General features: G+C 39.1%; 1 protein-coding gene across 1 annotated transcript; it reads left to right on the forward strand.

Annotated features, from left to right (window-relative positions):
• The first annotated feature begins 1,066 nt into the window (after nt 1–1,066).
• On the forward strand, nt 1,067–20,986 carry zdhhc13 (zinc finger DHHC-type palmitoyltransferase 13). Its single transcript, XM_031323569.2, has 17 exons — nt 1,067–1,225; nt 2,919–3,121; nt 5,795–5,917; nt 7,112–7,189; nt 8,841–8,985; nt 9,256–9,320; nt 10,134–10,296; nt 10,757–10,882; nt 10,985–11,118; nt 11,269–11,369; nt 11,986–12,110; nt 12,210–12,272; nt 12,368–12,461; nt 13,199–13,282; nt 13,549–13,706; nt 18,518–18,615; nt 20,347–20,986. The coding sequence occupies exons 1-17, from the start codon at nt 1,097–1,099 to the stop codon at nt 20,483–20,485; spliced, it is 2,028 nt and encodes a 675-aa protein (XP_031179429.2). The 5' UTR covers nt 1,067–1,096; the 3' UTR covers nt 20,486–20,986.
• Nucleotides 20,987–21,702: the final 716 nt, after the last annotated feature.

The following is a 21,702-nucleotide window of genomic DNA, read 5'->3' on the forward strand; positions in this document are numbered from 1 at the left end:
AGCAAAACGTGAGTATGCTTTTGTTCTATACCCACAGGTTACGTTGGAAGAGGAAGGCAGGGTGAGCTGATATATTCTGAAGATCCCCCACCCAGGATTCTGCAGCCATTTCTGCCAACTAATGGCAGGATTTCCTGAGGAGGGATAACAAGGATCTGCACACACAGGAATACAAAAATAAACATGTTACACACTTTCCAAGACTCCTTTTTTTATATTCTATATTGTTTTCACACTTCACTGGGAAATTGCTGCAAATACAATTGCTTATCAGCAAGGCAAGAGGGCATGACACGGGAGGCCTCAGGCTGCAGCCAGACAGTCTTGAAACAAACGGCATTCATCTCTAAACTACATCACAACAAAAATACAGTAAAATAAAACATTGTGTGGTGGGCTTTAAAGCATTTTGCTAATATTATCTCTGCAGTGTTTAACATGCGACTTACCACAGGAGTTCTGCTGTGTGGATTACCCATAATACGTTACTTTTAGCGCTGCGGTGCGATGTGAAAGTGACGCCAGTAGACGGCGCTGTCCCCATTTATGCAGGAATTTAACAGAACCTATAACCCGTTACACCTGCATAAAGTAAGATAAGATTTTAATTTTTTTCTGGTTTAAAAAGAAAAGAAAAAAAACCTTTATTGATCCCCAGAGGGGAAATTCACATGTTTCAGCAACACAAGGACAGAACAAATAAAAATGATAGAATTTTTTTTATAAAGATATAAAAATAAATAATAATAAGAGGTATGAAAAACAAAAATACACAAGAGACTAGTATAGTATTGATATGGAACTCTGGTTTTGCACCACCTTTTGCACTACCCTCATTCCCACTATAAACCAAAGTCTCTCTATAGGCATGTATATTATTTTATTGTAATTTAAATATTTGTATATGTTCTATGTGTGTAGAAGGGGCTACAACTTACATTTCATCGTGCAACCGTGTTGTAAAATGATGGATAAAATAACCTTGTAACATATATAAATACATAATAGATGGCAGGCATTTCTATGTCTTATTCTAAATAATCTATGAGTTTGCAATCCTGCATTTTCACCATCAGATGTTGGTGTTGATCCTTAAATGTGTCCTCACGACCTTAATTTTGAAAAGACACACAGCGGATGTTGTACGTTGATTCTGGTCCGTCCAGCAGCAGGAACTTTCTCTTCGTTCCTTCACAACAAGATGGACTGGAATGAGGACCATGATGTAAGTCGCTTTATATGTTCTTTACCTGCTTCTGTAACTTGTTGTGTTACTGTTTACCTGGTGGAGACCTGGCTGACGTAGCTAACGTTAGTTTGTTCTAATACTATTATCTCAGCAGGTTGTTAGCATTAGCCTAGCTAGCCTGCTGTCTAATCTTAGCTCGTCGGTAAATTGCTGTAAATGCGAAATAACCTGTGCTTCCTGATACACATCAACAGAGACAGCTCCAATGGGCGTAGTTAGCATGCTGCTAGTTACCTGACGTTAAACAGTAAGCGAGTATTTTCTCCCTAGGATGGCGAAGGCATATTCCGCCCTACTCTGCCTTACTTTACCTCTGATTGGCTTACTCTGACATTGTTACCCAATCAGAGGAAGAGTAGGGCGGCTCATGCCTTCCATGTCTGCCATGGATGTATTAAGAGTCTACGCCGTCCTAGGAAATAAAATGTAGCAAACCGTAGTTGGCTAGCTCAACCCCAACGGTTAGATTTAGATAATTTTCTTCACGTAAAGGCATTTACGGCTACGTTATGGAAAGTCTGTTTGATTTGTCATGATGATGCAGTAACAGCTAACGCGTGTGTTTATCCATAACGAAACTGTAAGCATGTCATCATATCAGTCACAACTCCGGTTGTGATTGTCGTTAATCCACATGTGATTATACTCATTAATATTACAGGCAGACAGCGGTTAGTTTATGCCATATAACATCTGTTCGGATCCAGAGTCATGAGAGTATGAGCTTCCATGGCACACTCACATGCATGGCATAATAACTCTATTGGAATTTGTTCAACCACCAAACAGCAATATGCCCCTAGTAGTCAGTCTCCTCAAACCATTACCCAACATACTGCTATTTATATCTTCAAAATAATAGGACTGTTATGTTTATCACAATCATCTTCTTGTCAACTTGTTAAGAGTGGGTGCAGTGGCTAAAATAATGCAACTACTGATTACTTTTATATATATAAAAAAACATTGACAGATTCATCATCTGTCAATTCTTTTTTGTGTGTTATTATTTGACTATTCGTTTAGTCTCTAAATGTCAGAAAAAAAACATATTATTCCAAACCTCTGGAGATGCCATCAGTATTCAATAAATATACAGTTATATGAAACAGAATATACAACATGTACTTCATAATCCAAATTGTTGCTGATGAGTTTTCTATCAGATGACTAATTGTTTAACCACAACATTTTATATCAAGATATTGATTAAAATGTAGTACATTTTCTTGAAAGTAGTTGAGCAGCAGCTTGTTTCCATACAAGACAATAATGTTTATTTTGCCCAATCCATCAGCAATCACTTTAATATCTCTGAGTGTACCACAGTATAAACAGTGATATATGTTTTTCACCTCATAGTATATATCATTGTCAAATTGCCTATACCTTCTGCTCGTTCACAAAAATCAAACTGTTCTAGCTGTTTGCTGTAGTTCAAAATGTTCACTATTTACCTCATTATCACGTATTGTACAAAGTGACACCTTACAAATAGAAAATGCAACTTGAGAGCCAGCTTCCATCTCTTTGATGCCTCAGGTGTCTGGTTGTGTGACTGGCATAAATCAGTAGAGCTAATCGTTCTCTGCCAATTTCAGGTATCTAAGGTTTCCACGTGGACCACTTTGGACCAAATGTGTGTGTTTTCCTTGTGTATGTGTTGCAGGGTCACGGCCACATGCATGACAGCTGTAGCCACGGACATCCAGGTCACTCTCACAGTCACGGGCCGAGAGCGGCTCACCCCTTCATGACGCCTTTTCAAGGACAGTTCAAAAACGCAGATCAGACGATGGACGTCAGTCAGCAGCCGAAGAGACGGTCGCACATGGATGACAGCGGCAGTTGGGACATAGTGAAGGCAACGCAGTAAGTGGTGGAACATTTGCTCTCTGTCAACTGGTAGACATTTTAATGTGTAGTTCAAATTCATGCAATGCCAAAACTGTCAAAGAAGGTAAATAAGCAGTACATTAAAGCTATAGTGTGTAGTTTCTGTCGCCCCCATGAGAAATTCAAAATAATGACAACATAACTGTCGGCGCGTCCACATGATACAAGCCTTCCGTGATTGCGCACCACCCCCACCCCTCCTCCACGCAGTTGCTAGTAGCCAAGGAGGAAACAGAGGATTAAAAATAACCTGATGGACTCTTCAGAAGAAGTCATTATCTTCACTGGAGTTTCTGCGCGTGAAAGTCGCCGGACGACACAATCTTCTGAACATAGCCATACTGAGAAATACAGAGAGAGCTGTGTGGAGCTGATAGTCTTAATTAGCTCTGTAGCAACTCATTTGGTAACGGCTTGAATGTAACAGACGTTCACTAATATCAAAAAGTTACGAATTAAAGCTTTTAAATAAGTTTGGCTAAACTGTCGTTTTTTTCCAACCTGTCTGATCATCTGATTGCTCATATTTCTTTTTTTTTTTTTTTTTTAAAAGAGATGTTGCAGTGTTCCCAGATCTGTTACTAAGGGAAATTATTGCCGAAACTATAAAAATAAAACCCAAGTGGTTAAAAAACTTGAATTTTCCTTTAATGTTTGATATATTTGATAACAATATGGAAAAGTCTTTTTCTGTTATCCGATTGTATCATTATACATCGTGCAATCAGACCAATGTCTTGACAGCGTCAAACCTGAACCTCCTCTTTTCTAAGGTTGCAGATTCCCCTGTTAAACCTTTTATTAGATAATATTGTGTGTCAGTATTTAGAATCAAATAGTTTATTTAGCCTTAAACATTTGGTTTAAATAACATTTAGTTGTTGTGCTGCGGCTCTTTAACCAATCACTGAATTTAAAACATCGTAGAGTGTAGAATTAGACCAACTCGTAACCTCAGATTTAAACCCAACTCCAGATTCTCAAATGGTAGTTTCATCTGTGTGTTTTTCTGTTTATGTCCAGAAAAAAATACCCCTTTTCAATTTATGCCTACGTTTTGTTCTAAAATAGTAAGTAAAATATTAAGACAACTCTGATTATTACTTTAGGAAGATACAGTGCTTGGCATAAGTGAATACACCCATGCTAAAGTTGACAAAATTTTGAAAAAATTGATCTTAATGCCTTAATTAAAAATTTTGAAAAATCCAACCTTTAAGGACACCAATTTTCTTTGTGAATGAATAATGTATCATAAATACATAAATGTTCTTCCTTAAAATACAGGGGGCATAAGTATACACACCCCTATGTTAAATTCCCATAGAGGCAGGCAGATTTTGATTTTTAAAGGCCAGTTATTTCATGGATCCAGGATACTATGCATCCTGATAAAGTTCCCTTGGCCTTTGGAATTAAAATAGCCCCACATCATCACATACCCTTCACCATACCTAGAGATTGGCATGGGGTACTTTCCATAAGATCATCTCTCAATGCAAATCAAACCAGCTATTAGTCTAACTGAAAGTACCCCAAAGATGATTTTTTTTGTTCCTCTTTTTAGTCAACTTTAGCATGGGTGTATTCACTTATGCTGAATTTCAGGCACTGACAAGTATTTAATCAATGTATTTGTGTAGGAGTTGCGCAATAAAACGTAAGGAATGTGCAGCTGCTTTCAGAGCTCTGTGTTTAACTAGCAGTCAGAGAGTGACAAGTCAGTTTTTTTTGTCCAGTTTGAAAGCAACCTAGAAATAAAACAGTAAATGATAACGCTGCACAAACCTGTCATTGTGCTTTAGGTGAGATTAGTACACAGCAGTAATTGTAGCAAACTGAAGTGCTGCTGCTTTTGCTAACTGATCAGTGAGTTGAAATACTGTACAGCAGAACGAAGGTCATTCTTGTTGTTAGACGGGAGATGAAAAGAATCCGCAGAGCCACTCCTATCTGTCTATTCATCTCACCGTCTGTCAGTATTGTGGAAACCACGTGTACACATGCTGCAGATTTCTTTCCCACAGCCTGAAGCTATGATTAAATAAACTTAATGTTCTACTATCTACTCACAGTTGACAGTTTATTGTCTATCAAGTGGCTTTTAGTTGAAAATTTGTTATAATTAGTAGTAGTAGTAGTTTTATTTAGTAGTCGTAGTAGTAATTAGGGACTGTTCGTTATTTAATTAAGGGGCCACCGAAGGACTTTTAGTCAAAATAGACCTGACCCTCCCTTCACCAGCTGACTAAACAGGGAGGGACCATCTGCTAGCGATAGGGGCCGAGACTGAGAGAGCTACATGGAGCTACATGGATAAATATGCACCAAACAAGCCACTTTGAAATTTTGCTCTACTCATAAATACAAAAGTTGGGTGACCCTTCCCCGTAGACTAAAAAAAATGTGATGACCCTCCCCTCAACAAAGAATAAAAAGACATGACCCCCCTCTATTTTCCTCCGGTGGTCCATTCCATAAATACCGAATGGTTCCTTAGTAGTAGTTTTGTTAATTTTATTCAGGGTTCTGTATTTTCCTTATTTGTTGTTTTATAATTGTGGAGCACTGTGCAACATAAAGTATTAGTCTGGTGGTTATTATTATTGGTGTGTTAATAAAATGTCTTTCTCTGTGTGATCCTCTCAGGTTCGGCATCCTTGAGCGCTGTAAGGAGCTGGTGGAGGCAGGATACGACGTCAGGCAGCCGGACAAAGAGAACGTCACTCTGCTGCATTGGGCGGCCATCAACAGCCGCTCAGAGCTTGTCAAGTAAAGTGTGATTTATACTTCTGCGTAAAATCTACGCCGTGGCTACGTACGTAGGTACGTGGAGACACGGACCTACGCCGGACCCTACGCCGTAGCCTGAAGCACACCTCTCGAAAAATGTACCAACACGTCGTGTCTTGGTAGCATCGCATTTCCCCCGACTCATTTCCTGGTTCTCCTTCTCCATAAACAACGTGAAGTCAAGGAGAGGGTTGACTTTTCCTGCTACAGATTTCCGACTGTGGTCAGAAAGCACAGGGGAGACACTTTTTCTCTCACTATGACTCTAGAGTCGCTACTCGCTCCAAAGCTAATCACCGTCACTCTCTCACTTCGCCCTCGCTCTACCACACACTCCACACACACACACACACACACACACACACACACACACACACACACACACATGCCGGCTCAACACACACACCAACGCACAAGTATAAACTTCAGGCCTCTTACAGTACGTAGGCTATGGCGAAAGCTCTGCGTTGAGCCTCCGCAGAACCATAAATCACGCTTAAGACCTGCAGATATAATTCTCTCTCATTACATGACACAGGACACACATCAGGACTTACCAGAGAGACATGAGAAATAGTTTTATGCAAATATATAAACATTTCCCTGCATCATATTTGTCCAAACACAGAGGCTATCTGATCTGATAAGTAGCCCTGTGTCACTTGCTTAGTGTGAGTGAAATTAGGGAAAAAACATTGTACTGTAATATGCTCGAGTAAATGAGATGCCATTGTTCCGGACATATAGGGCCATTATATTAAAAATGTATTGAAATGAATTATTTAGTATCATATTGGCTGTTTTTGAGTCAAAATCACTCCTCTCTATGTTCACATAAATAACATTGCATTTGAATTAGGATAAATTCAGTCACAAAGTAAATGTAAGTGGATGTTGTTGCTGCTGTCAGTTGGACATAATATTGAAAAGAATCCGCCTCAGTACAGTCAGTCCTTCCTCGGGGACTTTATGTATTTTATTTCCCGTGTCAGAAGTGTCTGCGAAGAAGCACAGTGCTTTGAGGCAGTAATAAACGGCTTCACAAAAAACATCCAGAAAAGAAATGAGAGACAACTGAACTGAAATACAACACGCTCCAAATTGAAATGTTCTGAACTGTTGACACAGACTTTTGTTTTAACACTGATCTGCTCTCTGTATCTTCCCTGACAGGTATTATATTTCTAAAGGGTCGATAGTTGACCAGCTTGGAGGAGACCTGAACTCTACTCCTCTTCACTGGGCCATAAGGTGACTGAATGACCATAACGGGATTTGTTGCTAGGGTTTTTTCTTTTTTTATTCTAGATTTTTATATTAATTATCCTGGTTCAATTGTTTACATATCATTTATGTGTCAAAAGAAATGTTAAAAAGGGATGTTAAAAAAATAAAAACTCCCTTTATTGTTATTGTCAGCAGCTTTAGGCTTCTATTAAAGCTATAGTGCGTAGTTTCTGTCGCCCCCAGGAGTTGAGGAATTGTAAGTAATGACAACAAAACTGTCGGCGCGTCCACGTGATACAAGCCTACCGTGACCAGTGGTGGAGGAAGTACTGAATCTCAGTACTTAAGTAAAAGTACAAATAACCAGAGATATATTTACTTTAGTAAAAGTAAAAGTGCAACAATGAAAACCCTACTTAAGTAAAAGTAAAAAGTACCTGATTTTAGTAAATGTACTTGCATAATGATTTATTCTCTTAATGTGTATATTCTAATAATAAAAAAAACAGTATGGGCTGTGGCATTTTAATTAAGTTAGTTTTAGGTTAATGTAATTGTGCTTACCATCTGTGGCCCAGTTTACATTCTGACTTACAATTCTGGTTATCCATCAGGGTGATCTGCATGAAGCTTGACTTTGCATAATATATTTCCCACGGGACAGTGAATGCAGCACACATTTATTTAGCAAGAACACACGGGCTTGGACAACAAGTACATGGCTCCACAGCTGAGGAGCACCGGGAGTGTTTTTGAGATAAATATACGGGTTGTATATTAACCCTATGTGAACGGATGCTTCACAGCAACCCGCTTTTTACAGCAACCAGCAGGTATCCAAAGTGCTTAACATCGAAACCAAGAATAAAAACACATATCATACAATATAAAGAAAGAACATGTAAAATCAGAAATAGTTACAGAGAAACAGAAGAATGAAATCGTCACACCACTGCTACGTATTAAAAGCCTGACTAAACAGATGCGTTTTAAGTTTGGACCTAAAAAGAGCTACATCTGTAATAGTGCGAATATCAGGGGGTAACTTGTTCCAGAGTCTCGGAGCAGCAACTGCAAAAGCCTGGTCACCCCACTGTTTATATCTAGACCTTGGCACTTCTAAAAGTCGCTGGTTTGAAGACCGCAATGACCGGTTGTGCTCCCGCAAAGTTAAAATTTCGGACAAATACTCCGGGGCCAGACCATTTAAGGCCTTGAAAGCAAACAATAAAATCTTAAAATCGATTCTAAAACGCACAGGGAGCCAATGAAGGGTGTAGAGAACAGGAGTGATATGTGCACGTCTAGATGTGTTTGTTAAAAAGCGAGCAGCTGCATTTTGCACAAGTTGAAGACGTGCGATGGAGGTCTGATTCAGACCAACGTAAAGAGCATTACAATAATCCAACCTAGAACTAATAAAGGCATGAATTGCCTTTTCTAGATCGTGCCTGTTGAGGAAAGGCTTAACTTTAGCCAGGAGACGATGCTGGAAAAAGCTCATTCTAACAACATTACTGACTGCATCACAACTGCACCAACTGAAATGAAACGCAAAGCGAATGACGATGCATTTTGTTTCTGTTTGGCCAAAGTGCTTTCTGCAGGGGGATGTGTTTTGATGTGTTTTGTGGATTCGTCAATAAAGCTGTCTGTGGGTGTTGTCAATGATGAGGCAGGGCCACCTCCCCATGGTGATCCAGCTGATGAGATACGGAGCAGATCCCTCCATCGCAGACGGAGAAGGTTACCGCGCTCTCCACCTCGCCATCCTCTTCCAGCACATGGCCATAGCAGCATATCTTATGGCTAAGGGACAGGTCAGACTCCACACACACACACACACACACACACACACACACACACACACACACACACACACACACACACACACACACACACACACACACACACACACACACACACACACACACACACACACACACACACACACACACACACACACACACTCCGTAAACACCTCTATTTGTTTTGTCTTATTAGAGGTCTTTTTCACTTGGTGCAAGTTTCTTTTTCTTTTCTTTTTCCTTGTCTGTTTGGTAATCCTCTCATCGCCTCGTTGCCTCCAGGAAGTTGAAGGACCTGACTGCAATGGACAGACACCACTGATGTTAGCAGCCCAAAAGATTATTGGGTAAGCATCCTAATCCTTTACTTATATAGGATATACTTTTAACCCCACTGGTTTCAAGTCAGTATGTGAATACCCAAATATTGTTGACTAGTGAAACAGTGAATGGAGGTTGTGTCTGTGCCGATTTGTATATTTAGCATCCTGCACATGTTTTCTGCCCGCATGTTTTACATGAACTCTGCCTGCATCACAGCTTTCTTTAAAGCGTTTGTGTATTTATAAAAAAAAAAAAAAAAAAAAAACAAGCAGCAAAAATATAAGAAATAGTTCTTCAGGTGTAAAAACACACACCACAACTTTTGACTAGTCCAGAGAGGAGTCTATTAGTCTATAGACTGGGTTAAGTATCTAAAATAAACTTATTTCATGACCTCTTGACTAGGCCTGCACGATTAATCGTTATAAAATCGCGATCTCGAGATTTAATTTTTAAATAACTTCGATTTTTTTCTTTTCTTTTTAATGACTGATTCTCATTTAATTTTACGAGCCGACTGCATCACAAACGCTACTACTTTCTTCTGTGAGTTTTAAACACTGACTGTATAAAAAAGGTTTTAAAGCGCTGCAATTCTCTCCCTTCTCTTCAGTGAAGCCTCTGTGTTTCCAGGCTCGTGGTGATGATCTATGTGTATCTATCTATGTGCTCTATCTATCTGTTTGGTACTGCCAATTTGTTTTGTTGTGTCATGGTTCATGTGTGCAATAAACATGACACTTCGTGACATCCCGAATCATGCAGGCCTACTCTTGACATTAGTATCTAGAGAGGTTGTTAAGAAATAAACCGCACATGTTGTTCTTCTGTCCTAGGCCTGAACCCACAAATTTCTTAATCAAAAATAACGCTTCTGTGAGTGCTGTGGACAAAGTGAACAGGAACACTCCGCTGCACTGCGCCGTGCTGGCAGGAAACGTAGACGCGGCCCACATCCTGCTGGAGGCCGGGGCCAGTATCGATGCAGAAAACATCAACGTAAGTTTCAGTCTGCTGTCACACTGCGAGTAAGAAATGCCACTAGTCAGAAACTTATTTCCCTCAAATATAGAAATAATGGACGCACTGGACTTGTGTGACCATCTGGCATCAACAGCAAATCCATGTTGCACTTTTTTTGCCAGTGCAAAATGTTAAAGACATATAGGGATTTTAATTGAAATACTTACTGGAATCATTATCTCAAAAGCATTTGTTTTATTATACAGACAGACAGACAGAAACATGTGTCGCAACTAGTTTGGTTTCGATCGTGGTTCAGAAGGAAACTTAAATGAGTGTGGTGTGGAAACTTGAAACTGCCAGGGGTGCACATACACTGAAAATGAACAGTTTGTTTAAAAGCAGCACAATTATAAACTCTTGTTATTAACTTACATATTGAATTGAAGCAATAATGATGCATGTCTTTGTGGTGTTTCTAATGCTGCTTCTTCAGGGTCACACACCCATCGACTTGGCCCATCAGGTGCACAGCCCGCTGCTCATCCACATGCTCAACCACGTCAAACAGGAGAGGATTCGGTCCAACTCGCGCTGCCTGCGGATCGTCAACAGATACAGGGTAAACAGATACTAAAGAGCACACACATAACATCTCAAATTACAAACATAAAACATCTGGTCATTAAATCTCCTATAACACCATCCTGTTTGCATTTTGCAGGTCTTTCTGCAGTTTTTGCTCTGCACTGCCATGTTTGGAAGTGTGGGCGCCATAGTTGATATGAACTCCGAGTCCTGGTTGCTCAAAGGGATCCTGCTGGCCTGTGTGATAGGTGTGATCAATCTGGCCTCAAGGTGAGGGCACAGCTGTTCTTTTGACTGTTCTGAGTGTAATGTAAATGGAGAAAAAAAAACACATTTTGCTCCAGTGCTCATGTACTCCATCAGCATGTTGTACAAAATCGGTTGTTTGTCATTTAATAAGAAATATTTGTGTCTAAATAGGAACTTCCCAAGTCCAGCCTTTCAGACTCTCCTACCAGCTACATCTCTGATGGCTTCAGTGTTCTGGATGCTCGTCACCTGGTTCCTCTGGTTCTTGCCAGATATCCTTTGTTCGAAGGAAACAACAAACCTAAAACAGTTACAAGTCAGCTATTTTGTGATGTTTGTTTCATCGTAGGGTGGGCGTTCCTCTGACATCTAGAGGACGGGTCAGACACACATTTGCAGGAGTTTCAGTGGATTTTAACGGCAAAAAAAAGATCAGTGATCCTTCATCGGGTCAGTCCATCACAATCAGTGAGCGAGAACTTGTGTCTTGAGTTGCCTGACACGGAAGAAAAGATTTTTTTTACATTCACGGTAGGATAAAAAAGACCAGAATGCAATGCAGCTACAAAACAAGTTGCATGTTAAGTACAATATGTTTTTCCATTGTTCCAATTTTCCAACAGGAACTGACTATTTTTTATATATATATATATATATATATATATATATACACACAAATACCATTTCGGATTAGTTTTAGAGGTATTCTGGGAAATGTAGGAAGTCTGCTGAGCGAACTTTGCTAGATTTAAACCAGTAAAGTATTCACTGTGATCAATAGTTTCCAAAGTCAGCAGCTGATTTCTGAATTCAGTTTAATGTAATGTGTGATATTGTATCCTTTTGTTCAAACTGATGAATGAAGAGTTTCTTGACCTTTGACCCCACATGGGCCCAGTGCCACAGTTCAGGTCTTGTTCACTCTGAACGCCACCGCTCTGCTGTACTACTACTTTCGCACCTGCAGGACCGACCCAGGCTTCGTCAAGGCAACCGAAGAAGAGAAGAAAATGGTTGGGAGGGCCATCAAAAGTTAAACACTGAATACTATCATCTTGCATGTAGGTGTTTTGTGCACAAATGAGCGGAGTTGTGTTTGTTTACGTTGTCAGAATGTGTTGGTGTTGGCTGAATCCGGCTGTCTGGAGCCCAGAATATTCTGCACTTCCTGCATGGTGAGGTTCTGAACGCAGCGCCTTCCCCTTTTTACAACGGTGTTCTATCAACACAAACAGTGACAACCTAGTGGTTTACATTGCCTTGTTCACAGATCAAGAAACCAATGAGAACAAGCCACTGCTTCCAGTGTGACTGCTGTGTGGCCAAGCAGGACCACCACTCCATCTGGACCAATGGCTGCATCGGTACGACAGATTGTAGCAAGTAACAAGTGACTGCAGCTGCCAGAAAATACAATAACGTGTTTCTACATGTGTTAATCTAGTAACGAAGGTTTCATCAGGGGGATGTGTTATCAAAATACACATCGTGGTGAGTCTGGGCCAGGGATATATACTGTGTGTTTGAGATTATTTTAAATTAGATAGTTTGTGAGAAATTAAGGAAAATGTTGACAAATTTCTCTGTTTCCTAATCTTAAAAATCCTTAATAATACAAAATAATGTATTCTTGTCCAATAGTAGATTTAATCAAAATCTGTACATATGTTTTCAAAACATTCTGCTAATTTCAGTTGTTGTTGTTTTATATTATTTCACGGCAGGTACTTTTCTTAACGTATAAATATGTGTTTAGCGTGTCAAGGATAAACTGTGATCATATTAGAGAATATTAGTGAGTATAAATTGAAAATTACAACAAATTGATGCTATTAACAAAACTGAAAATGTGTTAAAATATACATTGTCCTGCTATTATAGTACAATAACTCATTAACCATCAGTTACTGCAATTATTACAGTGTTTTAACTTTATTTCGATATCCATCGGAGGATGTTACGTGTGCGTTTGAAATTATTAGGATGTGATTGTAGTCGCCATCATTGTTACAGTGTCGGCTCCCTCAGAAGTGCACACGCATTTGAGTCTTCTGACAAAGTTTTAGACGATCTCTCATCGCACATATTTGTCGTGTTCCAGGTGCGAGGAACCACTACTACTTTGTTCTCTTTCTGCTCTCCCTCGTGCTGATGGGAGCCTGGATGTTCTACGGTTGCCTCACATGTGAGTGACTCGACTCATTAAAAACCGTATCTAGAGTCCAAAATTAACTTTTTTGTCCACCAGTCAAATGGCTAGTGAATGTTACCAGCCATTCAATATATAACCATTGTTTTTTGGCTGGTGAGTGAAGCAAATCTACCAGCCACTTGCATATTTTACCAGAATTTGGCTGGTAGATGTTGCTTATTTTGGACCCCGACAGTATCTGTATCAGTTTTTATATTTACACTGGATACGCGTGCCTGTGCTGTGTTTATTCTTTCCAGACTGGTTGACTCACTGTGTGCTGCATTATGAGGAGCAGGGCCTGTGGGGCGTCGTCTCGGCCCTGGTGAGCTGCTCCCCATGGCTGCTCACCATCTTCTTTCTGGCCTTCTATCACACCTGCTGGTCCGGCTTGACCCTGCTGCTGCAGCTCTACCAGGTGACTGGCTGTTAACAACTTTCTACAGCTCTCAAAGATCCTATGAACAGCGTTCTCTTGTCTTAAAAACCAGACTCAAAATGAAGAGCATCACCTGCCTTCATAGATTAAATTAGCCACCAATGGATTTCTTATAAATGCCTTTTAAAATTGCTAATGTAAAATAACATAATGCCTTAATATTCGAATTGCGTATAAATATGAAATATCCATAATAATTATATATAATTACTTTATAAATAATAATAATGATGATTATCAAATAATGTTACAGATAGGTCCTAATGTATTTATTTGTTTATTTAAAAGGGACAATGCACATTAATTGACATTTTTTGTTTACACTCAAAATGTAAATGCACCAGAGTTAGCAGAAAAGCTAATTTTCATCTGTAGTCCCTTGGCAGGTCAACACATCATCATATTACATTAATAAAAAGAATACAAGAAAGATAGAAAGCAAATTATGAAAGAAAAAAAAAAAGAGAGAGGGATAGATAGAAGGGCAGTACCTAGGATGAGGTAAACCAGTTATTGATGATTGCCAGTGGTGGAGGAAGTACTGAATATCAGTACTTAAGTAAAAGTACAAATAACCAGAGACATATTTACTTTAGGAAAAGTAGAAGTACCACAATGACAATTCTACTTAAGTAAAAGTAAAAAGTACCTGATTTTAAATGTACTTTAAGTATTAAAAGTACTTGCATAATGATTTATTCTCTTAATGTGTATATTCTAATAATTAAAAAAAAACAAACAGTATGGGCTGTGGCATTTTAATTAAGTTAGTTTTAGGTTAATGTAATTGTGCTTACCATCTGTGGCCCAGTTTACATTCTGACTTACAATTCTGGTTATCTATCAGGGTGATCTGCAGAGTTAAATATCATTAGCAAAATCAACAAAAGAGGCTGGTTATACATCTTTAAAATATTTATTTAACTGTAACACAGATATTTAATGTTCATTGCAATGGTAGCTGTGCTGGCCAGGTATACATCCAGCTGCTTTTTACTCCATTGGAACACGTCTGTTGTTGTTGTTGTGATGCACATTACATTGTTAACGTTTATTCTATAAATGTTTTGGAACTGAAATGTCATTAATTACATAACGTGCAAAATATGTCAAGCTGCTGCTTTGAAAGCCCAGCAGATGATAAACTAAAACCCTAAAAATTATCAGAGGCGCCCAAACCTTTGCATAAAACTGTAACAACATATTTTTGATTCTGCTGTTAGGAGCTGCTCTTTGCCAGGCTTTCCATCTTGCAATTTAAAGAGCCAATGACTTACCCAGTTTCAGCAAGTCTTCATTGCTTGTCCAGGATGTCCGAAACTTTGGAAGTCAAATTGCAGCTGCAATGAGTTCGGGGTCGGAAAGCATGGGTCCAAACCGCTGTATTCCTTCTTGAAGGGCAAAGATCAGTGGCTCTGTAGAGCTTGGATGAGGTTAGGAGGCGGTCAAGCTTCACAGTTACAAGGGTAATAGTGGGCACCAGCCATCCCATATGGACATTCACCTCTGTCTGCATTATGTTCAGTGCCTTGGCGATTGGGCTCATGGTAGCAGCATATTCAGTCAAGAAGGCAAGTTCTGCAGGGCTGAACCTGTCACGCAGCGATAGAAAATCACATAAAATGTCATATGGCATTAACATTTGTAACATACACAGATGCCAGATCCCTCTCACTGTCACTCACATCTTCCCCGTCCAGCAGTCTGTGGTAGTTGCAATGTATTCAATGTTCTGCATCACTTTCCTTACTCTGGATTTCATTTCCTCTGTTGATTTTCTAAGTTTAGCTCTGACCGTTGTTCTGGACATCACTGTGTAGTTTGGCATAGCATGCTGTATTAAATTTATAAATCCTGGTTGCTCCACAACTCCGAAGGGATGCAAACCCTGAACAACAAAGTTGGTGACTGCCTGGTCCGTGCTCTTTTGTGAGGCTTTGGTGTCCTCTAGTTTCTGCTGCTTACAGTTTGATGCACTCTCACCAGCAGGCAAGCTTCCCTTCCTCCTGACTGTGGGTGCTGTCAGTTGAAGGTATCGGTTGAGCTGATATTCATTCTTTCTCTGAAAATAAAAAGTAACAATATACTCTTGGTTAATTAATTAATTCTAACTCATTCAACCTAATAGTCCTATAATGATGGAGGTTACTGTCCAAGTTTATAGCAAGTAGTGCAATGCCCGTTCAAACATGCTATTCCTGTAGAAAACCCGTAGCCCAATTAAATGCCAACAGGTAGGCCTGCTTTAAAAAAATAGGATGATAAGGAAGAATTCGATAATGAATACTGAATATTATATTACATTATAATAAATGTGCAGTGAGCAGAATTTAATTATTTTTTATAGATCAAAATGACAGACGTTCCTGTAATTTATAGATAACCAGTGGCAAAAAAATTATTCATAAACTGTTGATGAGTGCAAATATTTAAAATGTGGCTAATTTAGAAACTGCTCCTCTATGACAATATTGTATGTCGCTTTGGACAAAAGTGTCTGCTAAATACCATAACCATAACCATGACTAAAGCCCAAAAAATATATATTATATATTATATAACTATGTCAGCTTTAGCCTGGCTGGTAGCAGCTTTCTGCGGTGAAAAATGGCCGGGATATGTTGTGATTACGTTGCATTAATCAGGTGATTTAGTTTGTCTTTGCAGCGAACATAAAACACTGACTACTGTAGCTTCACTACCCATGGAAAAGCATGTGCATCACTGTGTCAGCGGCAGCTGTCGCTTACGGTACTTTCCTACACACGGGAGAGCCTCACTTCCCCAGAATAACCCAACAACCAGAAAATGAGGCAGGCATATAGATAATGTAAGAAACTCTCAAAATTTAATAAGTTGTATGTAGTAGTGATATGGCAGTGGGGATAGCTGATAAAGTTTGCTTATAGAGGGTTTCTATTGGTTTAAGAGTTGTCATGTTTGCTTGGGACCAGCTTGTGAAACAGTGTATGTGGGAAAAAATCATGGCATGCATAAAAAGTGTGGCTGCCTCTGTGGTTAGATATGGCCTTGTGTGTCTAAAGTTAGCCAGATTATATCTGATGGTATTAGCCACCTTTTTAACATGATTTTTAAAAGTTAAATTAGAGTCTAAAATGATACAATGGTATTTAAAATCAGACACAACCATGAGTTTTTCTCCTTCAATAAAAACATCAGCCTGCTGTGCACTTGTGGATTTCTTAGAGAAGAACATACAGACTGTTTTGTTAATGTTAAGATGCAGATATGACATTTTTAGCCAGTCAGAAACATGGACCAGTGCTTCAGTTAGTTTAGTTGCAGCCTGCTGTTTGTTCTTGGTATGCAAATAAAGAACTCTGATAAAGAAATCTGCATACATTTGTATATTAACAAATGGACAAACTGAAGGTAAGTCATTAATGTACAGGCTAAACAAGATAGGGCCCAATACTGACCCCTGGGGTACACCAATATTACAGTCGAGGTATGAAGAGTAAGAATTACCAATATGTACGCTCTGTTTCCTGTTAGATAAGTAGGACTCCATCCATTTCATGGCCTCATCGGAGAAATTAAAAAAGATAGTTTTGATAATAGTGTCTGGTGATTCACAGTGTCAAAAGCCTTCTTAAGGTCCAGAAACACTGCACCTACTATACCACCCTCATCTAATTTTGACTTGATGTTTTCAAGGAGGAAACAGTTAGCTGTCTCTGTAGAGTGGTTTGTGCGAAATCCAAATTGCATTGGGTGTAAAGGGGTGTGGCCAAAGTTTAGATGGTTTTTCAGCTGTTGAGCTACCCATTTTTGGACATTACTGATAGAATACTAATGGGTCTATAATTTGACACCATTGTTTTATCACCAGACTTGTAGATCGGAGATACCACTGCTGTTTTCCAGGAGCTTGGAAAAGTACTTTGCCTAACTGACAGGTTGATCAAATGAGCAATGGGGCAAGCAAGTGCGTCCCTGTGTGATTTTAAAAATGTGGTATCCAAACCATATGAATACTTTGCTATAATTTTGATAACCTCTGATTCAGATATTTCCTTTATTTTAAAAATAGGTTTAGCTTTATCAATGGTGATAGATGGTATAGTTTCAGTATAGTATAGTTTCAGAGCAGCCACACAGCCCCTGTGTTAACACGGTAGAGCAGCCACACAGCCCCCATGTTAACAGGGTAGAGCAGCCACACAGCCCCCGTGTTAACAGGGTAGAGCAGCCACACATCCCCCATGTTAACAGGGTAGAGCAGCCACAGAGCCTGCATCAACAGCGCAGCTCAGGCATGCCTCAGCTTTGGCTTATCCAGAGATTCTGCGTGTCGCCCATTGTTTCCGCCTGGCATGTGCGGTTCTCAGCAAAAATAGACAGTGAAAATGATCTGTTGGTAGTCATAGTGACATCATAGCAGCAAAATTACACCTTTCACTACAGTTTTAATGTCTATAATTGTAGAATATGTCACAGACATGAAAAAAATCTAAATATTAATTCTTAACTCAACACTTTCTGTTTGGTTTTTATTAAATATTTGATGGCCATTATAAAAGACAAATTCAATGTAGAAAGAGGGACTGGCAGCAACGCTGTTTGTGTGGACACCACATTTGTTCAGCGAGGTAGCCGTCACACGCAGGTGGAGATATGCAGTGTAGCCCGGCCAAACCTGTTGAGCCAGTGCACGTGCACAGTGCATATGTCCTCTTTTACACGGTCCACTGACCTGCTATGTTTATACACACAATGAGTGCCTTCTCTGTCTATGAGATTGATGTTTGTCCCTTGTGTCGGAGCAGATTGCCTTCCTGGGACTGACCACAGCAGAGCGGACGAGCCTGACGCTCCACCAGAGGAAACTCCGACAATCCGTCTCCCTCAGACAGAATCCATACAAGTGAGTTAATTTCAGTTATGAGTTAGTGTGCTAATTTTGAAAAAAAAAAATGTTTTCGATTAGTTGATTTTATTGACAGAGCTGTGCTCTTTGTGTGGTCGTTAAGACTAGAAAAGCGCAATATAAATGCAGTCCATTTACCATCTGTAAAACTGAGTTTCTCCGCAAAGAATCACACAAAAGCACGACTTTTAATCTAGGGTTTACCAGAGATGTGCTCATACGTTTCTTTGAAATAAATCATTCAGCATGTAAAAGCGTAAAAAATGACTTATCCACTATTCGCTTATCGCAGCCCTACTAAGAAAGTAATTGTTTTACACATTTCAGTTCAGCTCTATAATGCCATGTGCTTTGTTTCAGTTGGTAAACAATTTTAAATCAACATTAATGTATTTAGTTAATGGCTGAGTTGTTTTTATGATTCATGGGGAGCTTTTTATGCTTTTCAGTCAAGGTCTTGTGACTTGTACATAAGCCCTGATTTATTATTAATACCACAGTGCCAAACAGGATATTTAGTCTCTATGGAAATACAAATCAGGACTTAAATCATATTGAACATGTGTAAGCTGATGTTCTCAAAGTCTACAGAGAGAATTGTGAATGTGCAACTAGATGTGCAAAATGCATGCTGAAAATTGTAGCATTACAAATTGTAATTACAAATTTTTCTCAGCATACAGTGCTACTCATGAGGATAGGAACCCATGCTAAAGTTGACTAAAAAGGGGAATAAAAAAATCATCTTTTGGAAATTGATCTTTATGCCTTAATTGAAAGAATTAGGAAAAATCCAACCTTTGAGAACACCAATTTTCTTTGTGAATGAATGATGTATCGTAAATAAATAAATGTTCTTCCTTAAAATACAGGGGGCATAAGTGTAGACACCCCTATGTTAAATTCCCATAGAGGCAGGCAGATTTTTATTTTTAAAGGCCAGTTATTTCATGGATCCAGGATACTATGCATCCTGATAAAGTTCCCTTGGCCTTTGGAATTCAAATAGCCCCTCATCATCACATACCCTTCACCATACCTAGAGATTGGCATGGTTTTATTTCAGTTAGCCCGATAGCTGGTTGGATTTGCATTGAGAGATGATCTTATGGAAAGTACCCCATGCCAATCTCTAGATATGGTGAAGGGTATGTGATGATGTGGGGCTATTTTTTGAATTATACATTTGGCTTAAAGAACAATCAGTTCTGTTTCAGTTCAGGAAGTTCAGGAACTTGCATAGTTTTGATGTGATTATTGAACCCCAAAAATTGCTTGTGTGAAAAAGTGTGACCCAAAATGCATCTTTTTTTAGTGTTGACTTAAAATCGGTTGCTGGGCTGTAACTGTGGTTGTGAACGAAGGTGCAGTGAAATCACTGAGAAGAAAAAAAAAATTATACACATTTCAAATTTCAATTATTGAGTGCATATTCAGTGGTAAAGTCCTGATTTTGTTTTCATTAATAAATCTCGATACTCTCAATATAATCAGTTCAATTCAAAATACTGTATTTGTTGATCCTAGGGGCAGTTTCAGGCAAGCGAACACAAAAACACCCAAGCAATTAATTTGCACACATAAAAACCATTACAAAAATATCATTTGGATAATACTTGACATACAAAAGGTTTAATGGCAGTGGTAAATCTTTACCTGGCAATGTGAAAAAGTACATTTATCAATGGACTCTGACTGATGGTCCCTTCCTGAACCGTCTCTCTGCAGTCTGGGCGTGGTGCGGAACCTGGTGTCCTTCTTCCAGATGCGTTGCTGTGGCCTCTTCAAACCGGCCATCATCGACTGGACGCAGCAGTTTCCGCCCGACCGCGACCAGCGTGTGTTCGGACACACCGACATGGTCTGACCTCCCCACCACCCGTCACTCAGGGTCAACGGTCAAACTTTCACAGTGGTTCTGGACCAAAAGCACAAAGTGTATTTATTTATTTTTTTAACAGGTTGGCTCGCTTGTGAAGAGAGACCACCATAATAGAAGTTAAGAAAAAAAAAAAAAAAAACACAAAGCATTGTGTAGATATCGTTTGATTTAGTTGCTCTTTGTACAGACTGCTGCTGCCTTATACTTGACCAATGTAAGTGACATGAAAATCACAACTGTGTTCATTTGGGTGAGGTTAAGAAACCTTTAAAGGCCTAAATTGTAACTGAAGTTTTGAGATGTTTTTTTTTTTTTTTTTTTTTTATGAACACATCAAGCCTATTTTTTATCATCTGTTCTGGGGGAAAAAAGGATCTTTGTACGTGTAAACGTTTGGTTTTACGACTTTTATAAGAGTTGCATGTGTTTAATAATGAATGACCACTATAATACTTCAATAAAGCAATGTTGTGCCTGTCTTTTTAACTGTCTCTGTGTGGACTCACGGGCCTCTACATACGGGGATGGACAATATAATGGAAACACTGAATATCACTATGGTGAGGCTCATAAAAGTCAGGCTTGTTGTGCAAGAGGTTCAACTCTGTGGTCGTTTTTTCAAGCCCCAGTTTGTAGCGTTGTTAAGCAAACGTGTTATTTTTATTCTTGCCACATTGCTACACTATTAACAGGCCGGACACTAATGAGACAAATGACTTTATGTAATACAAACAGAGTCTGTTAAGGCAGCCACTGTGATCAGTGTCTAAAGCAGTGTTTCTCAAACTTTTTTGAATATTGTACCCCCTTTGAATTGCTTTTTTAAGCCAAGTACCCCCTGACCAGCGCAAAACATTTTTGGTAGAAAAAAAAAGTCTATAAAGAGGAAGAATACAGCGCCTGCAGTGATAGATTTACTAAACAACAACCTTATTTAAACAAACATTTAAATACTACATTTCAAATGTTAAGAATCCATCACTTCATTCATTATTATAGTATAATTATTTTAGGAATTATGCATGCATATTTGTAAATTAGCATTTCTGCAAAAAATTCAAGTACTCCAAAGTACCCCTAGGGATACACATACCCCCATTTGAGAACCAGTGGTCTAAAGGTTTAAACTTAAAGGAACAAGAATAGTGTAATGAACGGAGTCCTCTTTCAGAGGGCCTTTTACTCTGTGAATGTTTCTCCCC

The sequence above is a fragment of the Sander lucioperca genome, chromosome 3 (assembly GCF_008315115.2).
Source record: "Sander lucioperca isolate FBNREF2018 chromosome 3, SLUC_FBN_1.2, whole genome shotgun sequence".
Classification (NCBI taxonomy): domain Eukaryota; kingdom Metazoa; phylum Chordata; class Actinopteri; order Perciformes; family Percidae; genus Sander; species Sander lucioperca.

What these genes read in the sequence shown, in the direction of transcription:
- zdhhc13 (XM_031323569.2), top strand. Translation starts at nt 1,097, where the DNA reads ATGTGTCCTCACGACCTTAATTTTGAAAAGACACACAGCGGATGTTGT. An exon ending in GTTCCTCTGGTTCTTGCCAG is followed by an intron (nt 11,370 to 11,985) that starts ATATCCTTTGTT and finishes CTTTGACCCCAC; the next exon opens with ATGGGCCCAGTGCCACAGTT. An exon ending in CTGGACCAATGGCTGCATCG is followed by an intron (nt 12,462 to 13,198) that starts GTACGACAGATT and finishes GTCGTGTTCCAG; the next exon opens with GTGCGAGGAACCACTACTAC.